Here is an 18,518-nt window from a genome sequence, read left to right as displayed (position 1 = left end):
TTAAAATGTTTTGCAAGCCAATATTATAAAGTGCAAAAGGCTATGCGATTGTTGGACTGAATTAAATTCCTGTTGATAATTATACATAAAGAGGCTGCTGCATGTATACATGTTTAGAAGATTACTCTACTTTCTGCTCCTTTTCATTCATTTCTTGTATGTTTGATGTTGAGACACTGTTGATGTCTTTTTATACTATATGAATGAAATAAACAAACAAACAAACAAACAAACAAATAAATAAATAAATAAAAACATGTTTGTTTCTGGTCGTCACCTAAACAGATCAAAATAGAGCATAAGGAAAAACCCTGCTTTAAAGTGGTGTATTACCTCTAGCCTGGCCCGGTCCACATCAGTGGGGAGGCGCTGCTCACCTCTGACTGACACCACCAGAGCCTCATAGGGGTAAATCTGACGCAGAGAAATAGGAGAGAGGATGAAAGAGAGAGACAGAGAGAGGAGCGAAAACAGAGAGAAGATAAAAAAAACACACATGCGCAAGCCTTTTTAGGAAGAGTCTTTGAAGCCAACGCATGTCAGCTCAAACCAGACTGTTTCAGCACCATGGAGAGATATAGACACTACAGGGACCATCAAAGAAGTATGTCAGCCTCTACTGGCCACATGCAGTTATTACATCACTATTGCAGCATACATTTTATTCACTGAGTTGAGCATTTTTTACACAATATAACAATTCTACATGTAGATTATTTCAGTATTTTTTGTTGTAATCAGGGGGAAATGTATGATTCTAAGATAGAATATTCTCAGTTGTCATTAGAAAACATAAGATAACTAGATAAATCATAAGAGGAGAGACCCTGTATTTGTCCCGTAATGTGGTAATTTAATTGTTGCAACGCATAGCTGAAGAACAACAATATAACAGAAATGAATTGTTGTTTAAGTAGATTTGAATGTATTAGTCAAACAAGAACTAAAACAGTTTTTCATCTTGAGAAGTTAATATGAATTAAAGCTACTGAATTGAAACAGCTTGTTAGATTTGAATATAGTTGTCATTTGTATAGATGCGCCATTGAACTGCTGTGCTGCTTTACATGACAAAGCGCTGCTGCAGTCAAACGCCTTGACAGTGGCTTTGTGAACTTTTGCTCTCATCATTCAGAAGTGACACACTTATGACAAGTCTCTTTATGGGAAACAATGTGATTTTTGAACAAGACCAAAGCTGTGCTGGCACTCTCATATTCTACTCACAGACACAGACCATTCACAAAGACGCCTGAACAGCTCATCAGTGTTGACAGAACGGCTTACCTTATATTCTGAAAAAGAAAACACAAAAATATATATTATGTCAAGAAAAACTTTGAGTAATCATAAAGTCATGAAAGATAAATAGGAAATAATGGATTTGAAAAGTACAATAGTCTTACCTCTAATCTGCCAGTTAACTGCATTACTGCTGTCGTACTGGTAATAATCTGTGGCTCCACCAACAGGCTGAAAAAATAGGACGATGAGTTAAACAGAGGATATAAACTCATGTTAGGCTAATGTTATTGAATATAATGGATATGGTAAGTGTATTACTCCGATAGTCACATTGAAAACATGCTCTAAACTATGCAACCCCAAGCATTGACAAAACATTCTGGTTTGAAGTATAGGCTACATTTACCCACACACAGCTACAGCGCTCACCTTTTTGACTCCATTTCTTCTGTAGTCTGGAAGTGAAGATGACTTGTAGTCTAAAAGAGCAAAGGAATAAAACAAATACTCATGATTAATCTATACAATATTTACATTTTCCAGTTATACAGATATTACCATCAAAATAGCATTACTATCTCGTTTTGTGTTGCTGAAATGTTTTGTGTAATGACACTGCTTGACCAGTAGAGGAAAGCAAAGTCTCAGTTGTGTTTTTCCACTCTTCCTTTTTCACTATGTCTTTTTTCAGCTTTGTGTGTTGTTCTTTATCTCTTAGTCCATCTACTCTTTCCTCTCTAGGTTCAAACACTAGCCCTCCTCTGTTAGATCCTCTCCTCCTCCACTCTCTCTCTTTCTCTCTGGTCTTGTTTACCATGAAGGGGATTAAATTTCACTGGTGTCAAAGAGCAGAAAAATGTCATGATGCAGCAGAAACAGGGAGCTGATCTGAAGTGCTACAAGCTCAATGAGATTATGAAACGTAATAGGGCCATCATGACTGACTTACAAGAAATTGGTCAAGAAATTGCTTGGGCTTGAATGAATATACAAAATATATCTTACCCCTAAAGAGACCATAAGGGCTACTGGTAACAAGCCTGGTAAAACTCTGTAAAACTGAGCATCTTTATGCTTCAAACTAGAAAGGGATTTTGGCTTGCCAGATCTGTCATTGTCCACTTTTCACTTGGACCAAAACACTCACCGTTATCAGTGACGGAGACAGAACGGGACAGGGCAGCTGCAAACAGGATTAAAGGAGGAAGAAAAGTAATTAGTTTAATGGTAGACACATTTAAGATAACAATATGTGACCATGGTAATTCTCAAAAACAGAGCCAAGAGGTTGGGATTTTACTGCTTATCATCTGTCTCCATCTTTATACACTGAATCCTCTTCTCACACCAATAACCAATGTCGTTTTTCACAACATACATCTCTTAAATTCATTCATACTACACTTTCTCTCACTACAGTGGTCACAACCAGAGCTATTGTCACTGTGATAACATTGAGCAACACAATTCACAGAAAATGTATCAATACAGTGTGTGAGTGATTAGTTGTAATAGTTGCCACAGATCAGTTGCCACATTTTCAGCAATCTGTCCAACACATAGACTGTTTCTATAAATGGGCATAGCTAGCCTGGTAGCAAATAGGAAGTGAGCATAGGCACACTTTTGTGGCTCCATCGACTCCATCTCCAATTCACTTACTGAGAAACTGTCACCCCTCTCTCTGTAACCGATACTGTCAGGCTCCTCATTTTGGTTGTAAAAATGTTTTTGTATTAAACCGATCTACATGGTCCTGGTGTTTCTTTTTCACTAATTTCCCAGTAAATTAACTCCTATCCCTAATATGCACCTGGATCCAAATTTACTCCTGTAACTATAAGCCTCAACGAGCTTCATTTGACTGGAGCCTAATGCTATGGGTGACGTCACATTCACTTTGTTGGCTTCTTTATACAGTCTATGGTCCAAGGGCTACTGTGGCTACATAAATTTAGTTTAACACCAATACATGAAAACGTTGTTTTTGTTTACATCTGGCTTTTCCGCACGTGTGCAGTTGCTGGTAGGCAAAAAGTCAGTGAAACCGCTCGTTTGTGTTGACATTTGTGTTGTGTATGTCTGTCATGAGATAACTCATTTTATTTTGAGGTAGGTTTCGCATTTCATTGATTTGACATGACTTCATCATCTTACTCTAAGTCACTGAATGTTGAGGATCAAAAACGTTACTTTGAAAAGTTAAAACTCGCCAATAACTGTTGACAATGTTGATGTTGTACTGTTGTATGATGATTGATGATGTTAGTCCAATGACATTCATTTGATCTTTCAGTAATTTATGTTATTAGGTTCTTTTTCAGAGCAAGAGTTTGTTTTCCTACCTGACAGTTTCAACTGCTCACTAGCAGTCTTCCTTCACGTGATGTTGCCGTGACTTGTCTGGTCAGCTGATTTATACGGGTTTTCCTACAGGTGGAGGGGGGCTTTTTTACTCTCACACACCTGGGATTCTGTCCTGAGGAAGTAGGACTGCAGATGGCGCCGTTATACTGCCTCCACCAGTAGGAAAACAGCGCCTAAACCTGTAAAAATCTGCTGACTGGACACGTCACAGCAACATCACATGACCACTCTGAGGAAGATGTATGCCAAAAACTGTTGATGATGATGTGATGTTGACTGTTGACTTCTTGATACAGATGCTTTCTGTCTACTAAAATGGCTGCCGCACCGGACATGATGTCATCGTGTTTTCTTGTATTGGAAGTTAATAAATAATGGTATACAATAGCATGTTGAGTTGAGAAGTCAAGATTGTTAATCCGAGATGTTATTGACAAGTAACAGTAAGTAACAGTTCTGATATATTCACACTGTCATATCTTACTCTAATAGTTAAATCTAATTTTCACCAAAAATAATAATGGTCTCTCAACTTTTTAAAAAGTAGTTGGCTGTGAACGCTGATCACATTAAATGACTAGGCTTCCATACTAGACTATTTAAAAATGATTGAAGATAAAAACACCATTGCGGTCAAGTGATGCTTACAAAACAAATGACCACTGTACGTAGATGAATAATTTAAGCATGAAGGGTCCACTTGAATATTCAGTTTAAAGACAACACTGCATCATAATTTTGTCAAATAAAACTCCTGAGTGTTTATGTCTCTTCTTAATGATGTGGCCTGGCAGCTTCAAATAAAAAATACAGTAACATATCCTCAAGCATAAAGCAGATTTTTAGTGAAAGTGAAATAAAATGGAACATATGTTAAGGGACATCTATAAAACATCAGCAGGGAGAAATTACACCCACAATAGCGTTGATAATCACCACCCCGACCAACAGCCCATGAAAAATACAGGAGCAGGGGCTTCTTCTGAGCCTCTCATGCAGAAAATAATGGCAAAGACACCACGCGTTCTGCAACTTTAATGCTCTCAGCTATCTTGATACACATGCAAGGAGGCCATATTGACCAAAATATTGAATGCTGTGGTCGATTGCTAAATGGCCCTTCACCCAAATCCGTTTCTGTCTTTAGTTTTCCATATTTCTGAGCAGATCGGAGGTGTACTACTATTTGTTCAAACCACTTTTTACTGTTTTAGCAAAAAAATAGACTAAGGACTCACAAAAAGTTGCATGCCACCTTCATAAAGTTTCGCAGTGTTGCTATAAGTCAAATTATACAACATTATTTTTATCTAATCAGAAGCAATGCCAAACTATACATATTTACAAGGACCAATGTGCTTTAGATAAATTACCACAATAAATACAATAAAATGCAACTATCAAATGTATGTTACTAATGTGTGCAATAAGTTTGGCTTGTAAACTCAGGTCTGTTTCTTTATGGCTTTGGTTCCATTGCAAAAACAACTGCAATATTGCATTACCAATACTAGCAGGCATAATTACACAGCCGCTCTCATTTTCCGCTCTCTCGCTCTGCACTCTATCTCTTTCTCACCTCTTCCTCGCTTTCTCCCTCTCACCCTATCTCTTCCCCTAACGCTCTCTCCCCCTCCCTTGTCTGACCTCGGTGCACAGTCCTAGCCTGAACCCTCCTGATTGACAACACATGCATCTGCCTCAGCCGCCCCAAATCACTTCAGTCTCTCGTCCTTCTCCTCCCCCTCTGCCTCCTCCTTGATTCCTTGATTCCTTCTTTCAAGTTCTTCCACTGCGTTTGTTCCCATTTGACCTCCAACTAAATGCTTTCTTCTGTATCTCTCTGTGTCTAAACCATATAGACCTGCAGGTGCCCGTGCTGAATGCAATGAGAAATGGATCAATGAAAGAGTTAATATAGGGCCAATTGGAAACTGTAGTAGCAACCATAGACTCCCAGAATTACAGGATAAACAAGGCAATGTAAAAAAAAAAAAAAAAAAAGGTTAAAGAAATAGTTAAAAGAAATGATCACTGCAAGCTAATGTAAGGCAACAAATAAAAAGAGAAGAAAGAACAGTGACAAATTTTAAAGTATCTATCTAAGATACAGAAGGCAAGCTTATGATTACATTTTAAAGGGACAGTTTTGGACAGAGGACCTCATTTCCAAGTTAGCCAGAGTGCTGGAGATGTGTGGAGACATTTTTTTTAAATAGTCCATCTAGTCCTTGTATTTGCAGAGGTCGATGATGCTAGGCTAGTGCATGTCAATGGCCATAGTTAGCCTGCCACTAAAAACAGCCTTACCCACTCCACAAAGCACCCGAAGCAAATATATTTTTACACCAGACTGTCCATGTGAATGTCTTTGTTGATAGAATAATTTTAGAAATAAAACCAACCTTGCATTTGAAGGATTTATGTTTGAGCAGCAGCACTGAATTGTACGTCCTGATAGAAAGCTTGGCAGTGGTGGACTGATATATGAGAAAATAGTCCCTCAACATGCAACGATTCATGCGATGTCTATTTTTTTTTCAAACATTATTCTATCAACACAGACATTTACAATGACTGTCTGGCGTAATAACAGATTTGTTTCGGGTGTTTTGTGGAGTGGGTAAGACTGTTTTTAGTGGCAGGCTAACTATGGCCATTGACATGCACTAGCCTAGCACCAGTGACCTCTGCAAATACAAGGACTGGATGGAATATTTAAAAAAAGTGTCTCCACATGTCTTCAACACTCTGGCTAACTAGGAAATGAGGCCCTATGTCCAAAATTCTGAACTGTCCCTTTAATACAGCACTTATTTTAAATCTGTGCTCTTATTTTATTATTATTTTTTATGTTATATATTCAGTCTGGAATCATTATTTGAGCTTTTTTTTTTTTTGCATTTGTCAAGTGCATTATTTCAGTGGATTCATATAAATATTAAATCATTTTAAAGTATGTGTATGTATTACTTCAACATTATGAATCTGTTTAAATGGATTCTATAGTTTAATAAAAAGTCCCACTGATCTGAGGCCTGTGTCCAATTTTCATGCATGACAAAATGCATGACACAAAATTGCTCTGTCTGTGTGCACTCAGGTCTACAGCCAATAACAGAAGAAACGCTATAATAAGAAAAGCTATAAAAACAGCATTACTGTATGTTTACATGCCACTAGAGAAATTTCACAGTCTTGAAATAGCAATTTTATGAAAAAGGGAGGAGAAATCTAAATTACTTGTGTGGTTTATTAGAAGAAAAGAATGCACTGTTGTTTGTGTTTACACCATTTAACAAGAGCTATGAGCCAAAAGTGCCCATTTGTCCTATAAATCTAATGAACAATATAATTTAATTCTTCTCCAGTGAGTCATTTGAAACTGATTAAACCAAACTTACATCCATTTAAGGAGGCGTAGCCCACGTTGCTGAGCGCCTCCTTGCTGCTGCATCGAGAACTGCGCCTGCTGCCCCACTGGTCGTTATCATGGGCCGAGCGAGCCTTCATTTCCTCCTTCAGTATCATACGTCCGATGGTCTGGGCAGAAAGACAAGGTTTAAAAATAAATAAACCATTATAAACAGATATAATATTTCACACTGCAAACATTAAGCTCAAGTCAAGTTAAGATCACTTGAATTAAGAAAGTTTTATTATGATTCGAGTAAATTTCACTTAGTAAAATTATCTACCAATGGAACAAGACTTTTTGTACTTAAAATATGAAAATACATCTTGCTACATTTAAGATATGAAAAACACAACTCTTTGAATTAAAATAATTGGACTATATTCATACCATACTCCAAAGAGCTGTACAATCACTCTCCTTGATGTAACAGATAAACCTGTGTTTCTGTCAATAATCATATCATCTTTGTACTGTTTCTTATGACCTCTTGTATATAACTGTGATATACTGTATTTATATTATTGTATTTGTCTCTTGCTATTTTTTATTGCTACTTATTTAGAAATTTTATTACCATTTTTGTATTTTTTGCCATTTTAATATGATGATGTGTGAGCTACTATGTCCAAGTAATTTCCCTTGTGGATCAATAAAGTCTGTCTAAATAAGTCTAAATAAGAAAGAAAATATAATGTTGCTTGAATTAAGAAAAACTTATACTATTGCAGATATTTTTACTTGAAAAGATTAATCTACTCAAATAAAGTAAAATGTTCTTAATTTAAGTTATTTTATATTAGATATTACTTAGATATTGCCTTTTGCAGTATAAATATATAATAAAAATGATTCTCACTCTATTGACATTTTGATTCCAGCTGTCTTCTTCTCCTCCTGATGAAAACCTTCTTAATCTGGAAACTAAACAAGTGCAGAAGCAAAACACAGCATAAATGCAGTTTAAAGGTGCATTGTGTAACTTTTATGGTCGACCGTCCGTCAAATGCTTTTCTCCATGGAGATGTTATTGCTTAGTCAAAAATGTTTCATAGTGTGGCTTTAAACCCTTCTATCATCATGGAGACCAAACTAGCAACAAAGCCACCTGTGATTGAATAAATGTAAGGTAAATCTGTTTAATGTCATACTGTGGAACATTTGAAGCAGAGGGATGACATATCCACAGAAACAAGAAGGTGACATAGCCCAACTAAAAAGTTACATAATGCATCTTTAAGTATAAATTACAAAAATATAAATATATACTTAAGAATGACAAAACTGCAGTGTATTGAGGGTAATACATAGGGAAAATAAACCTGCTCACAACTGACTCATTAAAAAATCATGACAGCTGTAGCATTACCTGGGGACAGATTGACTACAGCTACAGCAATTTTGCACAAATTACACTGTTCAATATAATGCCTTTTTCAAAATCTTCGAAGGCAATTATTTTAAAAGAGATATATTGTGTAAAATCAACATTAATTAAAGCTGCTCATGGCAATGATGATCCTTGCCCCGGCTCACATGCCCCTCCCACGGGACCGCTCCGGCATCCTATTGTCTATTCTCAACACCTGCACAGACCTACAGATCCTCCATCAGAAAAATTACAGTGCACCTTCAAATGTTTTTTTAGAAGTCTTTGTGCGAGTAAGAGTAGCAGAGGAGAGTTAATAATAAAGGTTTACTCAAACATGTGTAATTGAAACAAAACACAAACTCCAGGTATGTTTTTGATAAGGTAACAACATTATAACCTGCCTTAAAGCTCACAAAAGTACATTTTGCGGAATATAGGACCTTTAAGAATTGTTAACTGACTGTACTCTATTTGGCACAGTGACATAAAAAATAGATGAAACTCCCAAAAATACAGAGTTGCCTGGGAGAAATAGTTGGATTGTCTTGTATTTTTGTGTGAATTATTAAAAATACCATCTCTACCTTTGGGGGAGCCAGTGTACGGAAAGTAGTTGGACTCAGGATGATAGATGTTGTTGCCATTGGAAGTAGAGAGGCGACTGGAGTTCAGAAGATTTTCGTTCGTCCGGTATCCTGCCACATACACACAAGGATCTGCAGAAAACAAAAGAGGTTATTTTTGATGCGGAAAACACTGCAATGCTCTTATCTTATGTTTTCTGAAGCTTTAATTACAATTGAAAGAAAAATGTCAATGAAATAGAACAATTTTGTAGAATCTTAATTGTATTCTGTAAAAAATCACATATGTATTCAGATATCCATTCACACACAAGATTAAATATCAGTGGTTGTGGACACTGAAGGCAAAATGTGTAAAGCGTCTTGCCCAATGAGACAACAACAGTAAACACAAATAGAAGTGGGATCGAACCGCCAACTTTTACATTATGGTGTACTTGGTGTACTTTTTAAACATACACTACATTCACCACTGAAAACTGTTAAATAGTTTCATATCAACTAAGTGGTATGACTTGTAGTACTTTTACTTTAATGCATTTTGCTGATAATATGGACTTAAAGTTACTTACAGACATGATTAGGGCACAGCAAAAGGGAGCAAGGAAAGAGAAGCAGAAACATGTCAAAAACAAGAAAATAACAGTTACACAGTCAGGTCAAATTTATGGAGATGTGAGCAGCTTTGAGCTTTAACTTCAAGAGGAGCTCAGACTTCAGACTCAGACAAGAGACACTGCTGTGAAGGAGGCTGGGTATTATGGGAGTAAACACAGCAACAGGAAGCTAAATATAATCTATATTGTCACGATGACTGTGAATCACCAAAATAAGGAGTTTCTATGGATTATTCAGTTCTTTTTTAGGACCAAGAGTATGACAGTTTCGAGTGCTCACCAGCAGTCTTCCTCAGAGTGATTGCGTGATGTTGCTGTGACATGTCTGGTCAGTTGATTGAAATATGTTTTGGAGCTGTCTTCCTACTGCTGGAGGCAAGATGACAGTGCCATCTGCAGTCCGACTTCCTCAGGACAGTATCCCAGATGTGTGAGAGTAAAAAAGCCCCCTCATCCCAATTTATAGTCCCTTTCCGTATTTCGATTGCCTCTGTAATCCAGGGATAGTGTTTGTTTTCCTCTGTCCCAATGATGTTTGCTCCATCCCAGTCCACAATGTGGTTGTCTCAGATGGTGCTGTCATTCTGCCTCCACCAGTAGGAAAACAGCACCAAACAGCTGATCAAACACGTCACAGCATCATCATGTGACCACTCTAAGAAGACCAGTCAAAACTGTCAGATATGAAAACAAACTCTTGGTCTGAAAAAAAACCCCAAGAACATAAATTATAAGAAGGCCAAATGAACCTCACTGGACCAGTTCTGGTTCCACATTATTGAGAAATGCTTTTGTAAAGATTTTCTAACTCATACAAAAGTAAGTAATGTCAGAACAGCATGAATTAAATATAGAGTAATGCAGATGTTTTATCAAAATTCAAAGCAAATTCAAGGGACAGGTTTATTGATACTTTCCAGCTGATGCAGCTCATCAAAATTCTGTGGGGGTGTGAAGTTAAGTGTAAAGCACTACTCTGTTATAAAGTCTGGTACTCTAGTTAAACCTAATCTGATCTTTAACAACATCTAACCAGAAAAAGCTGACTTGGTTGGAACTACAACAGCTGAGCTGATTGATGCACTTAAATGGCCCTATCTTGCTCCCGATCTTAGCACTAGTGCCATCGTTGACGAGGGGGCATGTCCAGGTCAGGCTGCACTTCACTGCTGGAGGCTGGAGTGGGATGGTACAAGTACATATTAAAGAGCAGAGCAATTCAATCTTCATGTAGACAAGCAGTTACTGGACAGTGCAAGTTACACAGTGCACCTTTAAAAAGCCCCAGACAAGGTAGGACCATCACATCTTTTTCACAAACACACGTCCAGCTCGATGAAACCATACAAAAAGTACTACAGTAAATACACCAAACGAGCACAGACAGCGTCCTGATTTAACCCATTATGAGTGTAAACGTCCTCTACAGCCTCCTGATTATGCGACTTGGCTCTGTATGAAAACTGGCCTAAGTGTGATTTATGCAGTGGACTCAGTGTAAGCTGGACGGGTCTGGGAGTGTTTGAGGAGATGGGAGGAGAGGTTAGTCAGCAGTTTAAGTACAAAGTAAATCAGTGAGGGCTGTAACTCTGCACCATCTGTCTCACAGGAAAGATATATGAGCCCATCTGTTTAACTATAGCTTTACATTTATTAAGACTGGCTGGTGTCGTTATCAAAAATCAATACTATTATCGGTTGTATTACGAGGTCGGTAACTACTCAGGCTGCTGTTGTAGAACAAGCTCAGAGCCCTTTACAGATACTGAAAATCATGTGTGGTGATTTGTGTTAGAACATTTAAGACTCTTTAATGCCAAGATGCAAATGAACTTAATGCGTGTAGAGGTATAAAATATAAATGTATAATAATTGTTATCAAGGTCTGCAAAAGTCTAAACCATTTTATAAGAGAATTTAAAAAGACCTCATTGAAAACTCTGAAAAAGCAGTTAATGGGCCCACATTTTGTTATTTCCTGATCTTTTATGTTTTCTCATCAAAAACATACCTGGAGTTGTCTTGTTTTGTTTCATTCAAACGTGTTTAAAAAGCAAACCCTGCATATGTGTTTTGGGTTCTTCTCTCTAACTGAAAACTCTCTCTGTGTTCCACCTTGTGATGTTGTGGTAATACAGGAAGAGCTCTGCTGTGTTTTTAAAGTCCATACACCTTCACTAGAGTGACTTAGATGATTTCATTTCAGCCTTGGAATTGCCAATCTCTACTGAACAAAAAGTAAATGGTGGGTGTTAACTTGAAAACTACCAGTACATGACATCACAAGGTGCAACAAAGTATTCTGAGCTTTGGAGCTGTAGTGAGATTAATAATAAAACATAACTCAAATATGTGTGAAAGGAAACAAAACACAACTCCAAGGTATGTTTTTAAGGAGGTAACAACATTCTAGCATGGCTTAAAGCTCACTAGTCAATTTTGTGTAATAAAGGATTTTAAAATGTAAACTTCATGTAGCCACATTTGTCATTGTCAGTTAAGATCTTAACGTCATGCTGTCTGTGCAACACTTCATTTGTACGACTGTGTTCAAACAGCAAGGGGCATTTTGGGACTGTGCACTGCATAGTTCAGTACAAGGAGAGAGGAGACAGATGCTTTAGTGCAGTTTAGAGATGAGCTAAGACTCTCTGTAACTGCCCATTAACAAGGCAAACACAAACATATATCAGACCAGCTCTACATTAATGCAAGACTCTTCAACCAATGTGACATCAGCACATCAGTTTATAGATAACTATCAGATATTTATTGGGGAAGTGCTATTTTACTTTTATAGGGTATTAACTGCTAACACATAACAAATTTTGATCTCTATGGTACCTTTTATTGTTCTGAAAATGCCATATTCATTGAAAACAACACATTAACAGGTTTCACTTTTGCTTTTGACACTGAGTCTCCCCTTCCTTTGCTCCTCATGATAAGTCACTCCCCCTACAGAGTAACATCGCAACACAAACAGCGTGCATCACGATAATGAAACTACTGCACACCGCATAAGGTTTGTTAAGTTGTTACGCACAGTTTTCTATCATGTTTTTGTTTATTTCTGGAGAATTGTTATGTGGGAGCATGACTGGCGAAGGCTTGTGGGCAGACAAAAAAAATATTTTACCCCCTCTTTAATGACATATATACAGCTAATTAATTTTGTATTTTTGCACATATATATTTAAATCAGTATTTTATTTGGTGTACCTTTATTTGGTGTACTTATTTTATTATATTCTTTTCTTCATTGTTATTGCTGCATGTTATATGTTGCACCAAATTGCCATAATCCAAGTTTTGTTTTTTGTTTTTTTTCACTGACAATGAGGAAGAAGCTTTTCTGATTCTAATATATTGTTTGTCCAGATTCACAGGTTTCTTAAAATACAAAGCATACTGGTCAAGATTCAAATGTTGTATAATTTTCTTCTAGCTACTTTTCTACTTCTTCCTTCAGTTTGAATCTAAAAACTACCTATTCAACACTATACTTTGACTGACCTTGTCGCTTATAGATGGGTGGTTTTCTGTAAATGTTGTCTTCAGAGGCTGTTAAAACAAAAGAAAAAGTAATTGTGAGGAAAAAGAAGGAATAATGACTCCCTCTTCACAAATTAGCTGTAAAGATGACTGCCATAAAGCTGACAGAGAGGTAATAAAGTGGTATGGGAGGGACAGCGTGTGCATCCTGAAGAGAAGCACAGGCAGGCTCATATGCATACAGCACAGTGGCATCAATGCAAAGAAAGTGCATGAGACAGAAGACAGAATAAAATAGAAAATGGAGAGTGGGGCTGCTGCACAATATTAGAAAAATGTGTAATATCCTGTAACTATGTTTACTATAATGTACAATAATATATGATTTAGTTACCTAATGTTACTATACGATCTGATAATGATCAAGAGCAATAAAAACTGAAAGTACTAAGTATTTTTTTCAATATCTGGAAATTGATACTTTGCAGTGACATCACGCTGGGAGGTTTCACATGTATGTCTACGGTGAAATGTTCAACCATGGTGACACAGTGCACACATTAGCAAACACTGCCAGAAAAGTTATAAACTCAAGAATTATTTATTTTAACAACATTTTCAAGAGGCTGTTGTCAGTGCAAGTGATTATGACACCGTTTATGTCATTTAGGTGTCTGTCAAAAGGATAATCTCATACCTGTGATATTTATTATTTTGCAGTATGGAGATTGCTTTTAAAATATTACAGTATCAAACTTTTTTTTTTTTCCAATTTTTTTGTCACTTTATTTTTATTGGATATGATCAATTTATAAACATAAAAAAAAATAAATAAATAAATAAATAAAAGGAAATAAAAACAGGAACAGAAGCCTAGGTGACACTAGAATAGTCTACTTTTGCATAAATAATGTCAATTTTTCCCATTTCTTCTTCATTTGTGCCTCTTGCAATCTCAGTCTATGAGTTATTTTTTACAATATCAAACATTTTACAATATATTGTGCAGCTCAAATGAATACACAAAGACAATTATACAAAAGACACATAGGCATCGCAAAACTGGGCAGGAGAGTGACAATTCAAAGCATCGTATAAGATGGATAATTTGGCAAGTATAGAGATAGTGCCATAAACAAATTTAGTTTTCAGGGAATTATATGTTATGGCTCTAGGCATCTGTACTGTTTATGATCCAAAACAGCAGCATTTGCATAATATTAAAAGCTGAGAGAAAAGAGAAAGCTTTAGCTATGTCTGACAATACAAAACAGTGCGAGGATGTTAACCTAAAATGAATGGGACCAGTATACTTGAGTGAGTTGATTCACTATGGCAACGCAGACAGGTAACAGCCAAAAGGAAAAGAAGAAAACTGTGTAAGTGTCCTACGCAACACTTTCAGTAGCTATGTTGTTTTTGCAATTCTTTAACACACCTTAGCAGCTCTTTATTTACAGATCTTGAATGTTTAATTGGTTTATTAATGCGACTTATATATATGCGCAGGCAGGATACGGCTTTCAGGAAAGGAGCTTCTACCTAATTTGATCTGCTTGTACTGGGGAAAAAAAAAAAAAACATATTGCAAAAAAATCCTTAAAAGTGCACTCTGTCACCTACCTGTTTCTATGGATATGTCATTGATCTGCCTAGAATGTTCCACAGTATGAAATTAAACAGGTCTACCTTACATTTATTCAATTACAGATGGTTTTATAGTACTGCTCAAAAATACCTAGAAAAACAGACATTCTGACTGTGCAATGGGGTTCTTTCTCCACAGATCTGACTTGTAACTTGGTCTGGTTTCGTCTCCATGAAGTTGGAAATGTTTAATACCATATTGGGAAACATTCCAGACAAAGCAATAAACTTTAGATGAAGAAAAGCAAATTCATGGCAAGAGCAGTAAAAAATGTTCATCTAAAACTATTAAATCTTAGGAAAGATAGTGACTTGGGGAAGCAGAAGGCGTCAAACTGATAAAGAGGAGAGTTGGTGCAATGTTTGAATGAAAACAGGACAGTACTGGATGTGAATTTTAAGCAAAGCTTTAGGGGGTTACATTGGTAAGATGTGTTACTGGTGTATTAATAAAGTTTTGATAAATGTTGTGAAAATATTAAAATAGATTAGTTCAACTACTAAATAAAATATGCAGAGAATAAAGTATGCATGATCTGAAGAGTGAATTGTGTTATTCCATCAGTGGATTCTACATTGCAAGTTATGAAAGTAATTACCGGGATTTTATTTTAAGTTATGTGTTAAATAAGAAACCCTCAAAGATTAGTCAACAAAATGAGGCCATTTTATTATGCCAATATCGATTTATGATGGATTAAACTCACTAAAAATTTAAAACAATGAACATGATCAAAATAATTTAGTAAAAGAGGATGTGGATATGAATTTGGTGAGATGAATGGTCATAAACACCTATATTTTATTTTATATATATATTTATATATAAAACTCTTAAGATGAAAACTAAATGTGGGTGTCATATTATAGCCAAATGCAACAATTTAAAAACTATATACTATTTATCAGTTTTTTTTTATCATTTTCATTTTACAGGTTTAATAAGTCACCAATACTTTTATCAAATCCCCTTTTACTATTAATGTTAATTCAGGTTTTTAATTTCTGTAATTCTAACTTTAAAGTTTGTATTAGTAGTGTATCAGTATTATTAGTACTTCATATTTGTACCGTATTCTGTCATATTCCGTACCTGGCACATGGAAATGCCGGGGGGCGGGGTGGATGCAGGTGGTGGGGGTGGTGGCTCTGGGCTCTGGCTGACTGTAAAAGGGGGAGCTCCTGCCACTGTCACTTCCTGCTCAGCAGCCAATCAGAGCGAGACAAACCACAGCATGAGCACACTGACAGTAACAGAGGGGTTCGACATTTTAACCACGGTCATTTATTTATTTATCATTTATTAATCTTGGCATATTTTGAGACTGTAAATGTCTTGGTAAAAGTTTAAGTATCAACCTTATATCCTTGTTTGTAAGATGCACTAGCAAATTTACTTAGACCTATAGATACTGTACATACTCAATATTACTATTTTGTATTGCTTCAAAACTATAATTTTAAAGGTCTATATAGGCCCATATTACACAATATGGATTCTTGTGAGCTTTAGACCATGCTATAATGCTGTTACCTCCTCAAAATCATACCAGCAATTGTTTCCTTCATAAATGTTTGACTCATGTAGTTGTAGTTTTCAAGTCAACAACTACCTTTTAACTTTAGCTCAGAAGAGACTGGCAATTCCAGGGCTGAAATTATCTAAATGACTCTAATGAAGGTGTGTGGAGTTTAAAAACACAGTGGATCACTTCCTATATTACCACATGACATCACTAGTTGAAAAGGGTGTTTTCAGTTTGAGAAAAGAATTAAATATGCAGGATTGTGTGTTAAAGGGACAGTTCAGAATTTTGGACACAGGACCTCATTTCCTAGTTAGCCAGAGTGACGTGTGGAGACATTTAAAAAAAAAAATCCCATCCAGTCCTTGTATTTGCAGAAGTCACTGGTGCTAGGCTAGTGCATGTCAATGGCCATATTTATCCTGTCATTAAAAACAGTCTTACCCACTCCACAAAGCACCCGAAGCAAATCTATTATTACACCAGACTGTCGATGTAAATGTCTTTGTCGATAGAATAAAACTAACCTTGCATGGCATGAATCATCGCATATTGAGGGACTATTTTCTTATATAGTAGCAGTCTGCTACTGCCGAGCTTTCTATCAGGAAGTACAACTCACTGCTGCTGCTCAAACATAAATCCTTCAAATGCAAGGTTGATTTTACTTCTAAAATTTTTCTATCAACAAAGACATTCACATCGACAGTCTGGCGTCATAACTGTTTTGCTTCGGGCGCTTTGTGGAGTGGGTAAGACTGTTTTTAGTGGCAGGATAACTATGGCCATTGACATGCACTAACCTAGCACCAGCGACCTCTGCAAATACAAGGACTGGATGGACTATTTAAAAAAGTGTCTCCACACATCTCCAACACTCTAGGAAATGAGACCCTATGTCCAACATTCCAAACTGTCCCTTTAAACATGTGTGAATGAACCAAAAAACAAAACTCCAGGTATGTTTTTAATGAGGAAACAACATTATAACATAAATCAGAAAATACCATAACATAACATAGGCCCTTTAAATATATTTTATATATGATATAATACAGATTTTAATTCATCATCTTTTACCAGAAAATATGATACTGACTACATGTTTAATTTGAAAATAGAACACAGGTGGCTCATGAAATGCTGAGCTGTACTTTTTGGACCGCACCTGAACATTACAACAGGTTAGATACATCATAGTGTTTGTCTCCTGTACTACTTGTGTTAAAATACAATTCTCTGTACTTGTGTTATGTAAGTAGTTGTACATAAAGTTTTTGCCAACACATTTTTGTTTTATTTGGCTACTGAAGATGTGTAAATAGATGTTGTTTTGTTGGACACTTCTATAATAATAATAGTTCTTGTAAATGGTCTGTATTTTGTACTCAAATTCTATCTTATTTTCCCATCTCCAAATCCTGACAAAACCCACTCCCAACAGTATCCCTCCTCTTTACTGTCAGTGCCAGGACAACACAGTGACTCACAAACCACAGAGCAAAACACCAGAGACAGACACTAATGAAAGCTGTGTATGTAAATCGCCATAGAAACCTGCTCATTTAAATGTCCAGTCCTTCGCTGTGTGTTTATAGGGCTGAAAGATTAATTACAACTCATCATCAATTTGAATGGTCTCAATTAGCAAAGGCTGCATTTTTAAGGAGATGCTTTTTCCTCCACAGAGAACAAAATGGTGTTAATCGTAACCGTGGAGACCATTACAAACATTTTGAAATTCATGTGATTTTTGTTTTGGTTTTTGGCAGTTCATTTTTCAGAATTACTCAAATGTTCCTGGATGGGTTTAAAATGTGCACTGAGATCTTGATTCTTGATGATGCAATTTGCAAATTACCAAGTCCCAGTGGTTGAAAGTAAGAAAGTGGTTGAAAGTTTTTTGGTCTGTACTTTACTTTAAGTGAATTTTACAGTTGATACTTTTTACTTTTACTTCACTAAATTTGAAAACAAGTATGTGTACGTTCTATTCCAGTACATTTTTAACTGGCTTTAGCATTATTATGGTAACATGATAACATCCTGATAAAAAGGTTCACGTCCCGGCTTTGAGCAAACTAAATATTTACATGCAGTTCCACAGAACCATTAAGAAATTGTTACTGTTGAGAAAGAAACTCTTTATAAATGTCACTATATTTAAAACTTTATCAGTCCTCATAATCTATGTGAAATACTTTTACTTTATACTCCTGTTCCTGTATCTGTACTTTTACTTAAGCAACA

At 36.2% G+C, this 18,518-nt stretch overlaps 1 protein-coding gene across 1 annotated transcript in view; it reads right to left on the bottom strand.

The window, feature by feature from the left end:
- The window catches only part of LOC110155906 (actin-binding LIM protein 3-like), a 64,995-nt gene that overhangs the window by 474 nt on the left and 46,003 nt on the right, over window positions 1-18,518 (bottom strand). Inside the window, exons 13-23 of the mRNA XM_055148596.1 lie at window positions 15,836-15,940; window positions 13,117-13,164; window positions 8,984-9,115; window positions 7,887-7,951; window positions 7,423-7,431; window positions 7,017-7,155; window positions 2,393-2,428; window positions 1,675-1,724; window positions 1,407-1,473; window positions 1,288-1,295; window positions 334-414 (exon numbers count right to left, since the gene is read on the bottom strand). Of these exons, the coding sequence (XP_055004571.1) occupies window positions 334-414; window positions 1,288-1,295; window positions 1,407-1,473; window positions 1,675-1,724; window positions 2,393-2,428; window positions 7,017-7,155; window positions 7,423-7,431; window positions 7,887-7,951; window positions 8,984-9,115; window positions 13,117-13,164; window positions 15,836-15,940 (740 nt within the window). The remainder of the gene's footprint in view (window positions 1-333; window positions 415-1,287; window positions 1,296-1,406; window positions 1,474-1,674; window positions 1,725-2,392; window positions 2,429-7,016; window positions 7,156-7,422; window positions 7,432-7,886; window positions 7,952-8,983; window positions 9,116-13,116; window positions 13,165-15,835; window positions 15,941-18,518) is intronic.

This window comes from Boleophthalmus pectinirostris, unplaced genomic scaffold, assembly GCF_026225935.1.
Source record: "Boleophthalmus pectinirostris isolate CB_2022bp ecotype Guang Dong unplaced genomic scaffold, ASM2622593v1 HiC_scaffold_12, whole genome shotgun sequence".
NCBI lineage: Eukaryota > Metazoa > Chordata > Actinopteri > Gobiiformes > Gobiidae > Boleophthalmus > Boleophthalmus pectinirostris.
This window is presented reverse-complemented; position numbering and strand designations above follow the sequence as displayed.